General features: G+C 39.4%; 1 protein-coding gene across 2 annotated transcripts in view; it reads left to right on the forward strand.

Moving 5' to 3' along the window:
* Positions 1-17,882, forward strand: part of kansl2 (KAT8 regulatory NSL complex subunit 2) — a 56,517-nt gene extending 38,635 nt beyond the window's left edge. The window contains exons 7-10 of one of the 2 annotated variants that reach the window (XM_042098232.1): positions 4,276-4,372; positions 5,382-5,635; positions 9,936-10,136; positions 17,061-17,882. In XM_042098232.1, the coding sequence (XP_041954166.1) occupies positions 4,276-4,372; positions 5,382-5,635; positions 9,936-10,136; positions 17,061-17,174 (666 nt within the window). In that variant the 3' untranslated portion in view covers positions 17,175-17,882. The remainder of the gene's footprint in view (positions 1-4,275; positions 4,373-5,381; positions 5,636-9,935; positions 10,137-17,060) is intronic. The other variant, XM_042098233.1, reaches the window with a different exon arrangement.
* Positions 17,883-18,498: the final 616 nt, after the last annotated feature.

The following is an 18,498-nucleotide window of genomic DNA, read 5'->3' on the forward strand; positions in this document are numbered from 1 at the left end:
GTTTTTCAACATTTGGTGTAGGCCTATTTCTGCTTAATTTCTGCTTCAATTTCTGCAACACTATGGCCTGCATCGCTTCCGCGTCATTACATATGCACGTCTTTGTGTTTCTCGCGTGTAATACAAGTATTTCCTGAAAACTTTGCGCAGCGATTTTGGGTTTGAAGAGTAGAGTAGGCCTACAAATGAGATTTGTCACCGTACCTGGATCTATCGTCTATTTTAAGCAGTATCGTTGTTTGTCGCAATTAATAGCCTCAAGGGCCGGATTACATTATTATTTTGTCATACGTCGCGGGCCGGAATTGGGCAGGACGCGGGCCGGGTGTTTGAGACCCCTGCTGTAAATCATTCAAAATGTGTGAAAGTCATTAGGCTGGAAGCGTGTCTACTGTCAGTGACTAATGCGAGAAGCGGGTTCTGTGTTGTAGGCTATGCATTTTTCCGACACTTGGCTGCAAGCTCCCCTCCCCCACCCCCTTCTTTCACAAGCAGTGCAGCTTTCTGAAGCGGTGCCTTTTGAAGCTAATGTAACAAATACCACCAATATTGTTGTGTGGCAATAAAAGTATCCAGGGTTTGCGCAAGTAGCCTAAATAGGCCTATATAAATAAATTAAGGACATACAATCCTTAAAGCTTAACGTAGCCTACATGTAGATTAATGTCCCAAAACGTCAACAAGTCGTTTTATGCGCTCATTATATATGGATTTCTATGAAACGCCACGAAAACATGCGTGCGCAACCAAGAGGCAGAAAGCACCATAGAACAGCATAGAGCAATGCAAAAGAGCAAAAGAATAAAATGAGTTTTTGTGCTGACAACTGCACCAATTCGAAATCACGATGGTTAGAGAATGTTAAATATGTTCAATATCCCTAACGGAATGCATGTCTTCGCCAAAAATGACAATATACGATGTTATGTTAATAATGCAAATGAACGGCACACTTTGAAATATAGTCGGAAATGAGATGTTATCATCATTCAGACAACAGGGGTATACAATAAAATCCGATTGTAGCTTACAGCAGCCGACTATTTAGGTTAAGTTTATAACGTTGTGGACGGCCACCAAGCGTCTTCTGCCCCACGGCTGCGGCACAGTCTTGAGTGACCGGATTCGTTTTCCTTTGTCATATGAATGCTGTCATTTTGTTAACTTTACTGTTAAGGAGATGCTGTAGGCAAAGGCTATATTTCAACCTCGTTAGTGTCAGAACTATTCACAAGGTTTCTGGGCAGCATTTTTATGTTCTGTTAGCAAGCGAACTTCTCATGACTACCGACAAAGTAGCCTACTGCCAGCTGACGAAGCTCTCATTTTAAAACATTACTGAGAGACAGGCACTATACAATCAAGAAATCTTGCCACTGAATCCAAAACTATGTTTAACATTATGTACAAAGCTTAGGCTACAGTGGATTAGCATGTTGCAGGGGCTGCTAAAAACAGAGAAACGCACTGAAAACTCGGCCAATCACAGCCCTTGCTGTCGAATGCGCCGTCCAGTTCGACCGTTGAACGCCACAGCGGACTATGCTGCCCCCAAGCGGCTGCAGTTGTACTTACATGTCACCCAGCTGCGTGAATCACCATTATCGTGAATGAAGTGTCAATTTTTAACGGGGACCCTCTGTAAATGATTTATATGACTGAATGGAACGTTGCGTTCTTAAGCGCCAGAACTGCTTGTCATGTCATGACAAAGTTTACACCAATCATCTTCTACACTGCAAAAATGGCTTATCTAATAAAATCTAACCAAGATTATTAATCATATATCAAGATAAAAAAACTAGTTTGTATTGTTTTCAGTATGAAGAGACTTACCTAGCTCTTTCTCGTGAAATATATATTTTTTTTTTTAGTATATTTTTTTGGGGGGCTTTTTTTACCTTTTAATGATAGGACAGTGGAGAGTGACAGGAACTGAATAGGAGAGAGAGCAGGGGTGGGATCCGGAAAGGACCACGGGGCGGGAATCGAACCCGGGTCGCCGGTGTACGGTGCAGGTGCCCCAGCCAGTTGCACCACAGCTGGGGCCTTTCTCGTGAAATCATTTGAATTAATTTAAGAAAAATGTGACTTATTTTAAGACATCTCATACTGAAAACAAGCACATTTTTCTGCCATTGCATTAAGCAAGTTTGTCCTAAAAAAAGGCAAATTTGTCTGCCAGTGCGTTAAATAAATTTGTCTTCATAAGACTTCTTAAAATAAGTGAAAGTCTTCTTAAATTAAGTCAAAATTATCTTTCGAGAGAGCACTAGGTAAGTCTTTTCATACTTAACACACTACCAATTCGATTTTTTGAACTTATTATAAGATTAATAACACTTGGTTAGATTTAATTTTTTGCAGTGATAATGTAGGCCTGTCCTTATGTTGATGTCTATTCTCTTTGCTCCAAACATAGGTTATCATGTGTGTGCGAAGCTTGTTTCAATTAAGACGGCACACTAGGGCTGTAACAATACACTAACCTCACAATTCGGTTTGTATCACGATTTTTGACCCACGGTTCGATACAATACCTCAATATTTCTTTTTCTTTTTTGGAGGGGGGGGGGGGCTAGACATTTTATTAAATAACATTTTAATAGCCTACCTTAGAACACCACAGGATAATATACAACTAGAATTGTGGTTCAGAGGAACTGCAAGAGTGGGTTTGATCAGGGGCATCGAACTCGGCCTCATCCAAGGATTCCAACGGTACCTCATTTATGAAAATCAGACATACGGGTCAAAAGTTACATGCACCCACCTTCATATACACAGACAGCCCAGCCCATTAGACAGTGCCAGATGGCTTAGAACTCTTCCAGGTGCAAGCTTAAACAATTAGAGCTGTGATGTCACAATCGGAATTAGAATCCTGCCAACATTCCGCCATTCATTTCAATGGGGCCGAAAAACGGAAATAACGCGAAAACGACAAGGACCAGCGACACGAAAGTAACACGCGCTCTACACCGGTTCGGGCCTGAATTTTTTTTTTTTATGGAGTTTGAACCGCGTCGATAGCTCAAACGCTCTAGGAGCAGTAGTTGGTACAAAAAGTGGGTGAACAGGAATAATAAATAATAATAAGAAGAAGAAGAAAACTTAAGAAGAACAATAGTGGCCTTGCTGGATCAAACCCACTAATAAAAAGATATCTGTATTATTTTATATCCTAATATGAACCGAGAGAATACTGAATATCTGATATTTATGACGGCACACTTTATGCAGATTAGCCTAGGCCTACTATTTCTATTACAACTCTACCTCTTTAATTGTCTGGTTGAAGCCTGGACATATTGTAAACAAAGTAGCATAGTTGGCTAGCTTATCACAGTCTACTGATTGGACTGTTCAGTTTCCCCATGTGTATTTAAGTTTCAAGGTGATGCTTCAAGGTGATCCTTGGGACAGGCCCTTTTGGGAAACATTGGTATTGAGATGATCAGTCAACTTCAATGCAAGAGTTTTAAACAAATATGTGCAGCATGCTAATCATGCTAAGTGGATTTTATAGTAATTTAGCTAGTCGTCTTCTATGCGTCCTTGCTTTCACAATTGCGAATGTTTTATTTGGATTGTGTTGGCCGAGTCATGCGTGTCCAACGAGCGAGCAAGCGGAAGAGGGAGAAGGGAGCGAGAGAGAGTGGAGCAAGGAGAGGGGGTTTACTTATATACTGTTTGATAAAGTTGAACACAGTCTATAATGAAAGCAACAAGAGTTTATGAAATATGAAATTTATTTATTTATTCATTTTTGGACAACGTAGGCTACCGGTAAGTAAAGTGGGATATGTGTGTCGGTTCTGCCTTTTGACACCGCGACACAGGTTCGTGGATATGAGTGTCGCAATTTCGGGTTCGAACCGCATATCGTTTACACACAAGCTTTTTTAATTGTTGTAATATTGAATGAATTCAATCAAAATTTTGAATTCATTTTGAAATAAAGCCTAGGCCTACCTAGATGGACCTCTTTGTTTTGTCATTATGCGAAGCTGATGATCATAATTCATGCCATTTCAAAAATCTTTTATTTATTGTCAGAAATATGATGTTTTCAAAAACATCACTTTCATCACATTTTATGTGACCTATTTCCAGTAGGCAACTGACTGCAAGCAGGCACATCCGGACACAAACGAGCAGGCTTATGTGCCAGGGCTGAGCCCTGGATAATATTATTATTTTTTTTAAATCTGACACATATATTGTATTTAGTTTAGTGATACTGTGTGTGTGTGAATGTCTTCTGTCCCTTAGGCTCACTGTCTTCGCCTCAGTCAAAGGTGTATCTCCTTTGTAGAGGGCACACGCTGCTCCAATCAGTGTCTCCCCATGACCAGACATTGTGTGTCTCGTATCCTTTTGGCTAAAACCTTCGGAGATGGGACCATTTCAGAGGTATTAGCCATATCCAAATTGAACTTGTATTTTTTTTTTTTTATTATTAATATTTGAAAGTTTTGTCATTGCATCAAAAAAAGAACAATGGGCTATTTTTTATAGGGCTATGGTATAATCTTTCAGAAAATAAGCTGAGGGTATAAGCGTTCAGAAAATTTATGGTTTATATTATTGAATCAGTTTTCCTTTATGGTACAGACCAAAATGTATTAGGTGCACACTTTTTTCACCTAAATCCATAAAATGAGTTTTGAAAGTCCATCACACATTTTTGTCATGTGGGGGCATAGAGAAACAAAGTAACATGGTGTAATACATAATTGAACTTTAGATTATGATATAACATGTCAAATACTTTGTGTTGATACCCAACTTGCTCAATATTGACCACTTTATGCATAAGCAATGGCCAATTTCATCACTCATTTGTCTTAAAATCGATATTTTTCCACCACTTGGTAACAGACGGTCAGAAAGTGGTCAACCAGATACAGTGGGAATGAGTTAATTTCTTGTTAACATGATTTTTCTTGAACTCTGGGACCAGGGCTACAATTAAGTCTAGGTGGTGGTGGGGGGTGTGTGCGCATGTTCCCCTCTTAGCCCATATATTACAAGAAGATGCAAGCAATAAATGATTATGAAGTACTTGTCTGAAAACATGAACGAACTTTCATTAAAACGGCTTTATGAAAATTACACTACTGCTGTGATCATCTTTAATCCACAGCCCAGCAAATTATGAGTACATAATGTGATACATGTTAAGATGTATGTGATGCATGTTAAGATATAATGTTATGTTAAATGATAATGGATTGTTAAGGAAATGTTAAGATAAGGTATTAGTGTCTCTTAATAGTTTGTGTTGTGGCCTTGTATGCTGTTATGTTTCAATATGAACAATTTCTGTTTCAATTTGGATTCAAATACTTTGGTGCTCCTTAACTCCCAGGCTGTAGATATTTATCAAGACAGCAGCCAGGTTCTATTTAGGATGTGCCCAGGTCTGAAGGATATGCCATGTGATCGCCCAGTTCACATGGGTCAATCTGAGGAACCTCATTGTCCACTGCATTCATCCCTTCCACCACCCATGTACCGTCCTGAAGAGGCACCACTGACACAGTCACCATTGCTTCCCACACCTTCCGAGCTGTATCTGAGTACTGCTGAGCTACAGCCAACAGAAAATTTGCCCCTCGAGTTCAGTGATGTACGTACACACAACATTGTTCCACATGCCTAAACCTTATACTCCATTGAAATAGTTTGGCTCATTAATTGTCATTTGTGATTTGAGATGTTGACATTATCAATTCAGCTATCTTTGGCTTGTAACCAGCATTGTGTTGCTAGTATTGGACTTATTTCTTACCAGCTATAAACGGCTCACTACCGTGGTTGTAAACACGTCATTAAATCTGAGTGTTTGTATAGTCAGTGACCTACCTTTGTCGTCTTCCAGTCAAGTGTCAAATTGAGTCTTTTTGCTTGTTTCTTGTATTCCACTACTGGCACAGGTCTATCACAGTAGGGATCTTTTCCATGTTGCCTTATATGGTCATAATCAGTTCCATGCTTAGCCATTACTTTTGGAAATGGACTTCACACAACTGCATCTTCTCCATGAAATTGACTAGACTTTCTCTGGATTGACACTTTAGACCGGAGGAAGACCGATGGGTCACTGATGATACAAACTCTTGTTTGTATAGTTTCTTTAAATACACTGAGGTAAAGGGCATAGGGGTTTCCCCCTAAAGTTCCTGTCCATGTTGGACGACACTTTGTAATGTTGAGTCTAGTCAGTGGTGGAAAAGCAGTCCATTTTATTTGCCCCTAGATAGCATGCTTTTGATATTGTATCAATTCATTCATTTGGTCCCTACTGAAAGTTTGGAGCTAAACATCTATAAATAGGGCCTAGGTTATAAATGACTAGGTTTCTCATTAAAAAATATTGTGCTTGCATAAGCATTAAGCCCTGATATATTAATTTAACCCCACTTAGTTAAATACAATCCCTTCGCTGCCATAACAACCTTACATCGTTTTATGTACCAGCATTACATATCGCTACCTGTAGCAAGGAGGTGATGTTTTTTAGCTTGTTTGTTTGGATCAGCTGCCAGCCTGATTTTTATGAAAACGGTGGAAAGGGGTAGCATGGGCCAACAAGCCACCCAGGAATTTCTGGAGTGGATCCAATTTATGGGGCTGCTCCTGCTTTTCTTTTGCTAGGTTGTCTTAAACTTGTAGCCTAGAAATCTAGACGCGCCCCTAGCGGCAGCAAATTACATTTGCTGCCAGGGCTAGTCTAGCAACTCTCCGTTGGCTTGTGAGCTCCAGAAATCGAAACTTAATCAGGCATTGAAATCGTGTATAGAGTCGTTTGGTGGGCTTAACATAATGATTAATGGCAGAGTTGCAACGGTTTGGCTTGAATTCCCTGCTACTTGAAAACAAATATCCTATTGCGTCCTATTGCGTGCAGAGGGAATTTGAAAGACAACTGATTATCCCGCCCCTCGGACTGAGCACTGCGAACGGTGAGTGCCCAGACCCTACATTTTAATGTGGGTCTGGCTCGCCAGGCTATTAAACTTGGCCAATAGATTAAAAGTTTCAGAGACTTGGAAAATGTGCATTTGCTAATCATAATCCAAGTAAGAGAACAATACATTCTGATCCATCCAATTTCCATCACTTCCCAATCCTGATTTATCAGTCTGGCAAACAAATATCACAGCCCCCTTTATTGCAAAAAAGTGGTGCATTATTTCTGTATTTTGCAAGGAATAAGGAGCATGGTTAAAGCAACATCCAATTTCTCTCTCTCGGTTAAAGCAACGTTATGTAGCAACTTTGCCTTAAAATAATGGTTTCAAATTCATTTAGACGGTCCACTGACTTAGTGAAGAGATTCTCTCCATTACTGTCCTTGTCACTGCCCATCCATGACGCCTGGTACTTTTTCTTTTCACTATTGTGTAATGCGTTCGGGAAACAAACAACGGAACAATACCAAAGCCAAAACTATCACTACATTGTCTAGGAGAAAAGCTACAGCTAGCACCTCACGGAGTACATTACAAAGCATTATCCCTGTGTGTGCGTGTCATGTACTGACTTTGGTTTTTATGTCAAAGCTGAAATATGACTATACTTTCTGTGATTATAGCGCCCCCATAGTGGTCAAAAGTCATAACATTTATTGAGCCTCCTCCTTATTGGGTCCTGACCCCATATACCGACTTTGGTTACTATATGTTAAAGCGTTGCCGAATTGTGAGGCTACTTCCTGTTTGCCAAACTCGATTGGTCGTGACGTGCGACTGGTTTTGGATATGGCTCCAAAAAGCAATGCGTTTATGAGTCATGGTCTGACTATCATCTGCGTTTACCCAGTGAAAATTGGGTAAACTTTGACCTGTGAAAACTTTTAGGTGTTTTTGATTAAATCCAATATGGCGGAAGGTCCAACATGGCGGATATTGACATCATGGGGTGCGTTGAGTTCGGCTTCATCCAAGGATTCCAAATATACCCCCATGTGTACGGTTGAAACGTTAAGCGCATAGATGTAATGCAAAATTTGACACATTGAATCAATGTGCCAATTTTCCCAACTTTTTACTGTACGGTTCAATGGCAAATGAGCTTTATGTTATAATAAGAAATATAGCTGTTGAGCAGGAGTTCTAATGGCAATGCAGTGTTGTTACATTATAACCCATAGTGGTCACAGGTCATCTCAAATTTGTTTGACCCACATTCTCATGATTTGTTCATGAGTCCATGTACCAAGTTTGGTGTCGATACGAGAAAGTGTTGCTAATTATAGTGCCCCTAGTGGTCAAACCAAATGTATTGTAAGTAGGGTTGCAAAGGGGCGGAAAATGTCCGGAAACTTACCATGGGAAGTTAAGCTGGGGAATTTTGGAAATATTCCAAATTGGAAACTTTAATGGAATTAAAGGAAATTATGGGAATTGATGGGAATTTACGGGAATGAACTGGGAATTTTGGGTAATTCATACAAACTGTTTCATATACAAACATTAACGTTTTGTTTCGTAATAAGCAATATGATTTGTATGTTTGTATTTCGTTTAACTTGGCATACAAAGCTAGCTAGCATGCTAGCAGAAATCCCATTCTCTGCCTATGGTTTACTAGCGTGCTTAAACTAGCCACACTGAACTGCCCAAGTTACACAACACCACTCAACAACAAAATCCGATTGGTTGGAACATTTTTTCCCCATGCATATGAACGAACCATAGGTTTCTAGCAGCCTATGCCGATTGCATGTGATCGACATATGTGCAGGGTAAGATATTGACTGAAATTGCATTAAATCGGGTTGTTTTAACTAATATTAGACTGCAAGATGGGGGGTTTTGTCCACTACATTTAAGTTCCCTGTTATAGACTAACTTGCCATATTAAAAATTCCCAGTTTATTCCCATTAATTCCCGTTTATTCCTGTTAATTCCCATATATTCCTGTTAATTCCCATGGAAAGTTTCCACCTTTGAAAATTCCCGGAATTTTGCAACCCTAATTGTAAGTCCTCAGAATGTGTTCATCAGTACGTGTTGTTAATTATAGTGCCCCCCTAGGTTTTGATAAGTGAAAGCATTGGCGAGATATGAACTCATTTCCTGTGATTATAGCGCCCCGATAGTAGTCAAAAGTCACCAGATTTCTTGAGTCTCCTTCTTATTGCGTCCTGGCCCCATGTACCGACTTTAGTTTTTATATGTGAAAGCATTGCTAAACTATATGACTATACTTCCTGTGATTATAGCGCCCCCATAGTGGTCAAGTCATAACATTTATTGAGCCTCCTCCTTAATGGATTACAGCAAATTTCATGGCAGTTGGCCATATATTGGCTGAGAGATTATCTCACTTCCTGCTTGACTGCTTTGCTGTCAATTTTGACTGGCTGTATTAAGTGAACGCCTGCATAAATGTGAAGCTTTTGTGAGGCTTGGTCTGAAGTATCATGTGACAAATTTTGTGAAGAATGGACACAATGTGTGACTTTGTGACACAATGTGTGAAAGCTTTTGTGTTTTTGATAAAAATCCAATATGGCAGGAAATCCTATTTGGCAGTAATTGAAATCGGGCATACGGTTCAAAAGTTACAAACATGAATTCCACTACAACTTTGACCCACATGTGGTGCTAGAGCGCTTGAAGTGTAGATATAAAACGTTGTGAAATGAATCGGGGGACTGTCCCCAATCAGTCTACCAAATTTCACAACTTTTTCATCTAAGGTTCTATAGGCTGCCGTTACGGAGGAAAGAAGATGAATAATAATAATAAGAAAATATATAAACAATTTGGGTGCATTTGCTGCTAGGCCCTCAAATATTGTCCCTAGGTTGAAAAATACCAAACTTCTCCTTTAACCTCTCAAAGACTGAGCTGCTGGTTACCCTGCCAAAGCTTTTAAGTCAACAGAACATTAACAACCCCCACCCCATGCCTTATAGGATTTGGATGTGGTTGGAGATGGCCTGCAGTGTCCTCCCTCCCCACTGCTCTTTGACACCGCACTGGCTCTAGAGGACCAAACCATACGCGCCATCGCAGAAGCCCCAATGGATATCCTTACAGAGGTGGAGTCATCTGAATTGGATGCCCGTATCCCTGGAGCAGATATCTTGGAGAGGGAACAGGTCTCTGCTGATGAGGTAGATGTACTTAGAGATTTAGATGTCTGATTATTATTAGTGCCAGGTGCATTATGTGTTGAAAAAAGTCTTAAGAAATACTTTATTCATGCCGAAGGAAATTTGACTCACAACAGCACCATCCTGTGCATGTAAATAAACACAAACATTGTATTAACATAAAAGTGTCACATCAGCCACAAACAGCCATATCACTGTGGCAAAGTGATGAAGACATGATGGCCATTTGAAGGAGTGACCTACTGTGTCTCAGAGGAACATTTGGGGAAGATTAGCCTCCCACTGAAAGTACTCTTCAGCTCAACAAGCCTATCATTTATGGGAGATGAGGCGTTGTTCAGGATGCTCAGCTTGTGAAGCATCGTCCTCTCTGCCATCATCCGCCATGTGTCCAACTGAATTCCACCCCCTATGACCGAGATGGCTTTCTGAATAACTATGATAATAATAACTGTTATATTTCAAGGCAGTAAACTCTGGCACTCTTTCTTGTATGTCAGATATTTCAGTTGACAGCTCTAGTTTTGAATGCGCAGTTAATAATTGTCAGGCAGTGACATTACCACTGATGGTCCACACACGTATTTCTGCATGAATCTGAAATGTAACGTTCATACCGTGCGGTGTAGTCCGGAATATTTTTGCAGCCATATCCATTACTCAAAAGTTTGAGAATGGAATGTCACAACGAAAATGGGAGTGCATGTGCAGTGTGTATGTGTGGTAAAGCCAGCTAAGTGGTATCTATCTACCTATCCCAAAGTCCAGACTCACTCACAGACTTCGTAAGGGCTTAGGGCTGTCCCAATGTCGATTTCAAAGGGTGTGAGTGTTTGAGTACACACTTACCGAGCCCTTTTCGTGAGTCTGCATCGGTGCAGACTTCACCAAAGGGAATTACCCACAAAATATCAACACGCATTCAACACAAAATATCACCAAAATGCTGCAGGAAGTGAATACTGTCAAACTGGGACGGTCAAAAGTCACCCTTCACAAAAAGTGTCTGAAAAGCACACTTTTCTTTGTTAAAATCCAGTGCTAAGGTTATGGGTAGTCAAACATCAGCTGTGGTAGTATTTCTGAGTAATATCAGTCCATTTCTAATGAACAATAGACTCAAGTTTACTCACTTTACATTTCTATTGGTTTCTATGGACAGTGTGATGTTTTCTCCAAAGATTTCCAAATATATGAATGACTCTACCTGCCCCTTTATATGCAGCTGATTATCAGTGCCAGAGGAAGCAAAATAGGCCTAGAGTATTACCTAGTTATTGCCCTGCATCAGTTTAGACAGGGTGCACTTTTCAGTGTATGCTTCATTCTTCCTCATCCAAACATACTGCAGTATAAACAGAATACTGAACCAAAACCATTGAATTAACTGCCAAACCCATTGTCACTCATTTATATGGTTTTGGTTCAGTATTCTGTGTTGCTCATCCTTTTAGAACAGCTGTATGTTTTGATGAGAGAGAATGAAGCAAATGAAGTACATTTTGATTATTTCTCCAAGTGGGAGCATATAGAGGTTGAATAATAGTCAGTTGATAACTATACCTATAAATCCAACCCAGTGTTCTAGTCTGTGCAGTAATATGTTGTGACAGTGTCAAATGCTGCACTAAGGTCCAGTTGCACTAGGACTGATGTTTTGCCTGCACCTGTATTGAGGCATATGTCATTTAAAACCTTAATAAGAGCTGTGTCAGTGCTGTGATTTGCCTGAAAACCAGACTGAAAGTAATCAAAATGCCCATGGTTAGTTGTTTAAAGACTACTAAAACAGCTGTTTTCAGGGACTTGTGCAGAGTGTTTAAGCCACATGTAGAAGAGCTGAGATTCAGGACAGTCTTTTTTTTTTTCTATCAGGCTGAACTCTGACATCAAGTTAAGTTTCCCTCTCTTTTTATCTAGAAGTTCTAAATGAGTTAGTAGTTGAGAAGATAGTTGAGTCAGATTTTGTCAGTTTAATTTAATTTGAATTTTAATTCAAGAAAGTTAACAATGTCATCCATAATATTTGCCATTTTTTAATTAAAGTTCTTCACCAAGTCCCCTGAGTCTGATAGTTGACTTGACATCTGTGAAAGTGCTTGCTCAAAGAGAGCACTTATCTGGTATGGCAAGCTCTTTAACAGCTGTAGAGACATTGAGACCCGTTGTGATAACAATAATAATAAGATTTATTTGTATAGCACCTTTCTCATACACAGAATGCAGCTCAAAGTGATTTATATTTGGAGCACTTAACACAATGCGCAAAGAAAGAAAAATAATGCAAACAAACAAAATAATTAAAACAGAGATTTAGAATTAAGTCAAGATTCACAGGGTGGTAAGGAGACAGATACAACAACACAATACAACTAGTGTAGTGAATTTAGGAAGATGCTGTAAATAGCAGCAGTAGAATGTAAAATAGTGTGAAGAAATAGGCTAAGAGATATAAAAAAAAAAAATGAGTTGACTAAATGCTCTCATACAGGTATTTTCAGGACTTTTTTTAAAGATATTAACTGAACTTGCCTGTCTGGTGTGCAGAGTGTTCCATAGCTTTGGTGCATAATGGATAAAAGCAGCTTCTCCACCTTGCTTGTGGAGCACTTTGGGCACAATTAAAAGATTAGCATTGGAAGATATAAGGTCTTTGTGGTTGTGGAATTCACAGTGTAATTAAGGGCTGTTGCTTCACTTAATCAGTAGCCTAATATCACAGGCTATAGTAATGACTTTCACTTGCACATTGTTAAGGCACAACACCCAAAGTCATATTGAAATTGTATTGTTTTTGAGTCGGCGAGTAAGTTAAGTGCATCAAATCCTCCAATCATTCCTCATGATATTTACATAGAGGTTACATTAGATAACCACTCGCAACACTGGTGATTCAGACAAGCCTGTGTAGCCCAAGCGAACCGAGACTTGAAAGTGAAGTTAGCATGAGGACAGATGTTTAAGTTAAACAAACTGCTTACACATGACGTCCTGTCTTGTATTTAATCTAGATTTATTCTGAACACTACATTCAAAAATAAATGCAACAGACACTTTTGCATCCTGATGTTTCTTCAGCCTATGGCTTTGCCACACTGAGGTGGTGTGTCTAAAGTTTCTGTAAACTTTGGTGGCAGTTCAAAATAAGTCCTTTGACAGTTTGTGTACACAGAGGGTAATTTGTGTGCTATGTTGGATAATAGACCTCTGAAGTTTGCCTATAAAAGGACCCAATATCTTTCCCCATATAATGAGATCCTGGAGCTAACGGAAGCTAAGCAATTATTGCAAGTTGCACTGCAAGTTAGCTCCCATAGCAAAAATCAAAGTTACACGTCTTAATATACCGAAGTTCACAAAACCCACTTGAAATCAGATAACAAAAGTTTGTAAGGCAAAACCTTTGCCTTCGTCTTCACAAGAGTTTTAACAAGTGTCATTGTTCAAAATCCCCATGTTATTTTCCCATAGGAAAAATCACAAGTACCCAGATCTTTTTATATGAGCAATCATGACCGCTTTTTTGTAGGCAAACTTCAGAGATCTATACTAACAGGATCAAATCTGATTTCTGGATTTCCCCTGCTTTGAAATAGCTGTGCATTATATGCGCCTTTCACTTTAGACCAGGTATTTCTTGGTCAGTGGTGTTATCATTTTTAGTGATGTTAAAATAGTAATTTTTGTTCATGCACCTGATCACACCTTTTTTTTTTCATTGACACACCTGTGGGAGCACATTGTCCATTTGACACCTTGTGAACTTGTGAACTGAGTTAAGAGTAAGATAGGAACAAGATTGGTTCGCGCTTGCAGCCAGGATGCACTGGGTGTAAGATGGGGCCCTTAGTGTCTTGCCACCTTAAGTATTGATACATTGAGATGCATATATTTTAAACATTATAGCATATTACAATACAGCAGGGGTCTTCAACCTTTTTAGCCCAAGGACCCCTTGGCTGAGAGACACTGAGCACGGAAAGAATTAGGCCTTTAGGCCTGATATTCATATCTTATATTTGGAGCTAAGTGTCAGTCACTCACATCGAACACGTATGTTAAAGCGGCAGTTGGCAAGATTATTTTGATCATATTCACTTAAACCAACACTATGCACCAACAGAACAACATAAATCAGCCGGTTTTAGAAAAAACCCCACACTTCTACCTCCACCTAGAGCCTGTTATTTGTTTTGCAAAAATCCACAGCTCCCGGTTCTTCTGGTCCAATCAGAGCAGGGCTGTGTGAGATCTGACTCAATCACAGTCTGGTGCACACTGACGAGCACAAACTCGATGAGAGGATGCTTGGTCGTACTGGGGGAGGGGCATGAGGGTTGTAAACATTCAAAATTTTGGCTAAGTCCCCTCAATCTGTCCGACTTGCCAACTGCAGCTTTAACATGTACATTATCTGTAACAGTGGTGCTTTATAGAACTCGTTTCAATTTATTCTGTTTATTATTGACGATGAATCACAGGACCACTTTTTGGGCTGCAGCTATCGATTCTTTTTGTAATCGATTAATCTAGCACTTTATCGATTGATTAATCGGATAACTTTTTTTTTTTTTTTGTATTTTGAAACAAAACAAATAATGCATAACGAAAATGACACTGCTGTAAAATGATCAAGCAATTGGCACAGAGGTATTTATTCTAACTCCAACATTTGGCTCTAAAACTAAGCCCATTTATTGCAATTTACCCATTTAGTGTTTATAAGTGCCAGTGCCAACAATTAAATAATGTTCAAAATACTCTCTCTGTAAAATGTCAATCTCTTGTGCATGACTTAGCTGGGCGAACAAAGCTGTCCATACTATGTTGTGAAGTGCTGGGAGGGAGAAGAGGGAAAGCAATTTAATGTATTAATATGCACAACAAGTTTCATGCTGTAATCTAGACCTGACATCAAAGTAAATATCTGTTTTATGTAGATTTCTACACCTGCAGCATTTGCCATTAGGCTACTAACAAATAATTTTACCATTACTAAAAAATAGCCTACCATTAGGCTACTAACAAATACTTTTACCATTAGGCTACTAAAAAAATTTTTTTGGGGTGAGCCTATTTGCTGTGGTAACCTAGCAACCTGTGTGTGTGTGTGTGTGTGTGTGTGTGTGTGTGTGTGTGTGTGTGTGTGTGTGTGTGTGTGCGTGTGTGTGTGCGTGCGCACGCGTGAGGGAAGATGAGGGTGCATGCATGTGTATAAGAAGGGGTTCTTTTTTAGGCATAACCTACTGTCTTGCAATTGAACGTGAATAAGTTTACTACTTAAAAACATCAAAGCTAAACATTATATCACGACATCGCTACAAATACAGTATGTGATTTAAAATTAGCCAACATCAATATAGGCTACGTAGATAGATAGATAGCCTACTTTATTGACGTTTAGTGAAACAGCATGGAGTGGATGTTTTCGGTTCAGATGCTTGTTCTTTTCCTTTTTGAGTAATGATCCCAAAACTTTACTTGAAAACTTTAGACATTCTCTGCCATTTATGGACATCTTGACTCAATCGCGCCAGCTAAATTCAGAATAGATCACGATTCACGCGCTAGTGGTGTGCTTCCTGAACAACTGTCCGTGTGGAACAATCAGATCCCTGCGCGTATAGTGCGCGTCATAGGAATTTAACGAGGCTTCGAGGCAGGGTTTTTGCCTTGAGTAATTTTTGTAATCGAGTAACTCGATGAATCGTTTCAGCCCTACTAGCAATGAATCACATGGGAAGCGAGGGAAAAGAAAGGCCTCATATCTTTTTAAGTGTTTATGTTGAAACCCAAAATGGACATTTTACTTGACCAAATGCTTAAAGGAAAATTCCGGTATTTAGCACTTTGAGTCCACTAAACACCACTAACCACTCGGTGAGTTGCACAGTTTTGAAAGCGAACGTTAAGGGTTGTTTTAGGACATGTTTGAGTAGCCTACAGTATGCCTGTTTGCAGCCACTCTGAGAAGTCAGAGGCGATTCAAAACGAGTCAGAAAAGTCGAGACGGGACCAATCGTCAAAATTTCGGTGTCCACCACTCTAGTTCATCCAAAACAAACCAGAAATAGGACTCGAAGTGCTAAATACCGTAATTTTCCTTAAAAAAAAACTAACATCTATTTTTATGTGCTGAGGTTAAGAAGACATTGTTTTTTCCCAGTAAACTGTTTGCTACCATTGCTCCATTGAGGTTGAATGGGATTTAGCTAACTAGCAGTGATTTTGCTAACAAAGTTGCTAGTTGTCTGTTGCCCTCATTAGTTGCCCTGTGTTGCCGGCAACATTACCCAGTCTATCATCAGCTTCACAGTTAGCCATCACATTTTAAAGGGACACCAGGCAAGCCTGATGTTTTTTCTCTACGAAACTCCCCCTCGCTCGTCTGAAGCTCTTTTCCTTTTCTTTGCGTCTTTCGTCAAGCGTTTTCGCTGCTTCTTCGCCGGCTCTGCCATTATACACACGTTTGCAACAATCTCTAGCGTTTTGTTAGCCTGCCTCTGTGCTGTAAACTGATCTTGCTTCGGTCGGCGGGTAGGATACACCGAACTTGCAAGTGGGATATTCTTCCTACAGGCAGTAGGGGCGGGCGAGAGAGCCTTCATTCGCCCTGTAATGAGTCATTTAACCATATACCGACTTACGAAGATGATTAATTAACACAAAAACGTTGCCTGGTGTCCCTTTAATTAAGGAAGGACAAAGAATTAAGCTTGAGTACGGATGCAATATCTCATAGCCTACCTAGTGAGAGTCTGACCTAGTCTGGTCAGGGTTGAAATGCAGTTTAAATCCATGTTTTCTGAGGCTTGCTAGCTGCAGTAAAAAATTTTTTTTTTATTTATTGTTGTCATTTTAATGATTTACATCACATGACATTTTCTGATTGTTTAGAGTCAATGCCCTGTTTGTTTATCCTAGATTTTCTCTGGAAGGAAGTTGACCAAAGAACCAGCAAGGACAGCCCAGCAGAACTCAACACAGACCAGGACAGGACAATGGACACAGGACAAGGGTGTAGCCAGTAGAATATGATTGATTAAAAGACATAGTTCTCACATGCTGTAATGTATCTACTGCTTGCTGTCTCATTTGCTACAACCTTCAAACCTCTCCAATTCACTATCTGGACACGTTGTTCTTGTGAGACCACTGGATTTTGATTGTGTCACTGAACATGAAACACTCCCTGCTTGCATTGCCCTTCAAAAGCCTTAACACGCTTTTTAGCATTAATAGTGATTTCATGTAATTTGGACAGAACAATTTGAGTTTGTATTTCTCTGAAGACGGGAGAAATGTGGTTATTTTCATGTATCCACCAATACAAGTTATTTAATCTGTCATTGGAGGAAGAATATTTCCAGGTATCTTGTCCAAGTACTTGTTCTAAGCATATCAAACCCTCTGTTTCTAAGTGTGTGCATGTCCAGGCATCCTAGTACAGTTACCACATCTGTGAGCCAAAGCCATAAGGTATGATTTTGAATTTATGGAAAATTATAAATAGTGGACCTAAATAGTCACATTTTAGATTGTAGCGTAATTTCACAGTATAATGTCTTCATTTTTTTTCTTTTTTTTTTCCAGAAATTAAAACATACATTATGCGCTGGCCCACAACGAGGAGATTTTAAGAGACTTACAAGTATTTGGTTGGTTGTGGCATTTAACATTAGCTGTTGCCTGGGCAGGGTTAAGGAATTAGAAGGCTTGGGATCAATGCCTGTTTCCTGCATTGATGATAAATGAGAGCAAATATCACAATTAGTATCTGCATTTTTCACATAGACAAAATTGATGTAAATACATGGACTTAAAGGAACATGCCAACTTTTGGGTAAATTATCTTCTCTACCCCTTGCTGTCTCTGTGTGCACTTTGTGTACAATAACCTGCCATAATCAACATTATATTGAAGGGTAGTTTCTTAGTTACAGTTGATTTCATTGTTACAAAGCATGCTTGTTAGTTCAGTCATTGTTTACATTGATATGGGATGGTGATAATAAATAAATAAATACTTCATACGTGTCCCAAGTTCAGAATTAAAATAGCATTTCCAGTCTCTTGCACATTATTTTCAATAATATGTATTGTGTCGTTTAAAATGTGGTATACCATGCTGCCATGGTTAAGATGATCTGATACAGGGCTGTATGTTAACTTTTTTTGCACGTAGCAGTGGTGCTACAGAGGTTACAAGATTTGTAGCACCAGCCACAAAATCTGTAGCATCGGTATAAATCTTCTAAAATCTCTAAAAACAATCACAAATAGGGCAGTTCATCAATTGTGGATGGGATCTAGGCCTACTGCAACTGGATTGATAAAATGCCCTGGCTACATTGTGTTTGAG

This window comes from Alosa sapidissima, chromosome 7 (assembly GCF_018492685.1).
Source record: "Alosa sapidissima isolate fAloSap1 chromosome 7, fAloSap1.pri, whole genome shotgun sequence".
Classification (NCBI taxonomy): Eukaryota; Metazoa; Chordata; class Actinopteri; order Clupeiformes; family Clupeidae; genus Alosa; species Alosa sapidissima.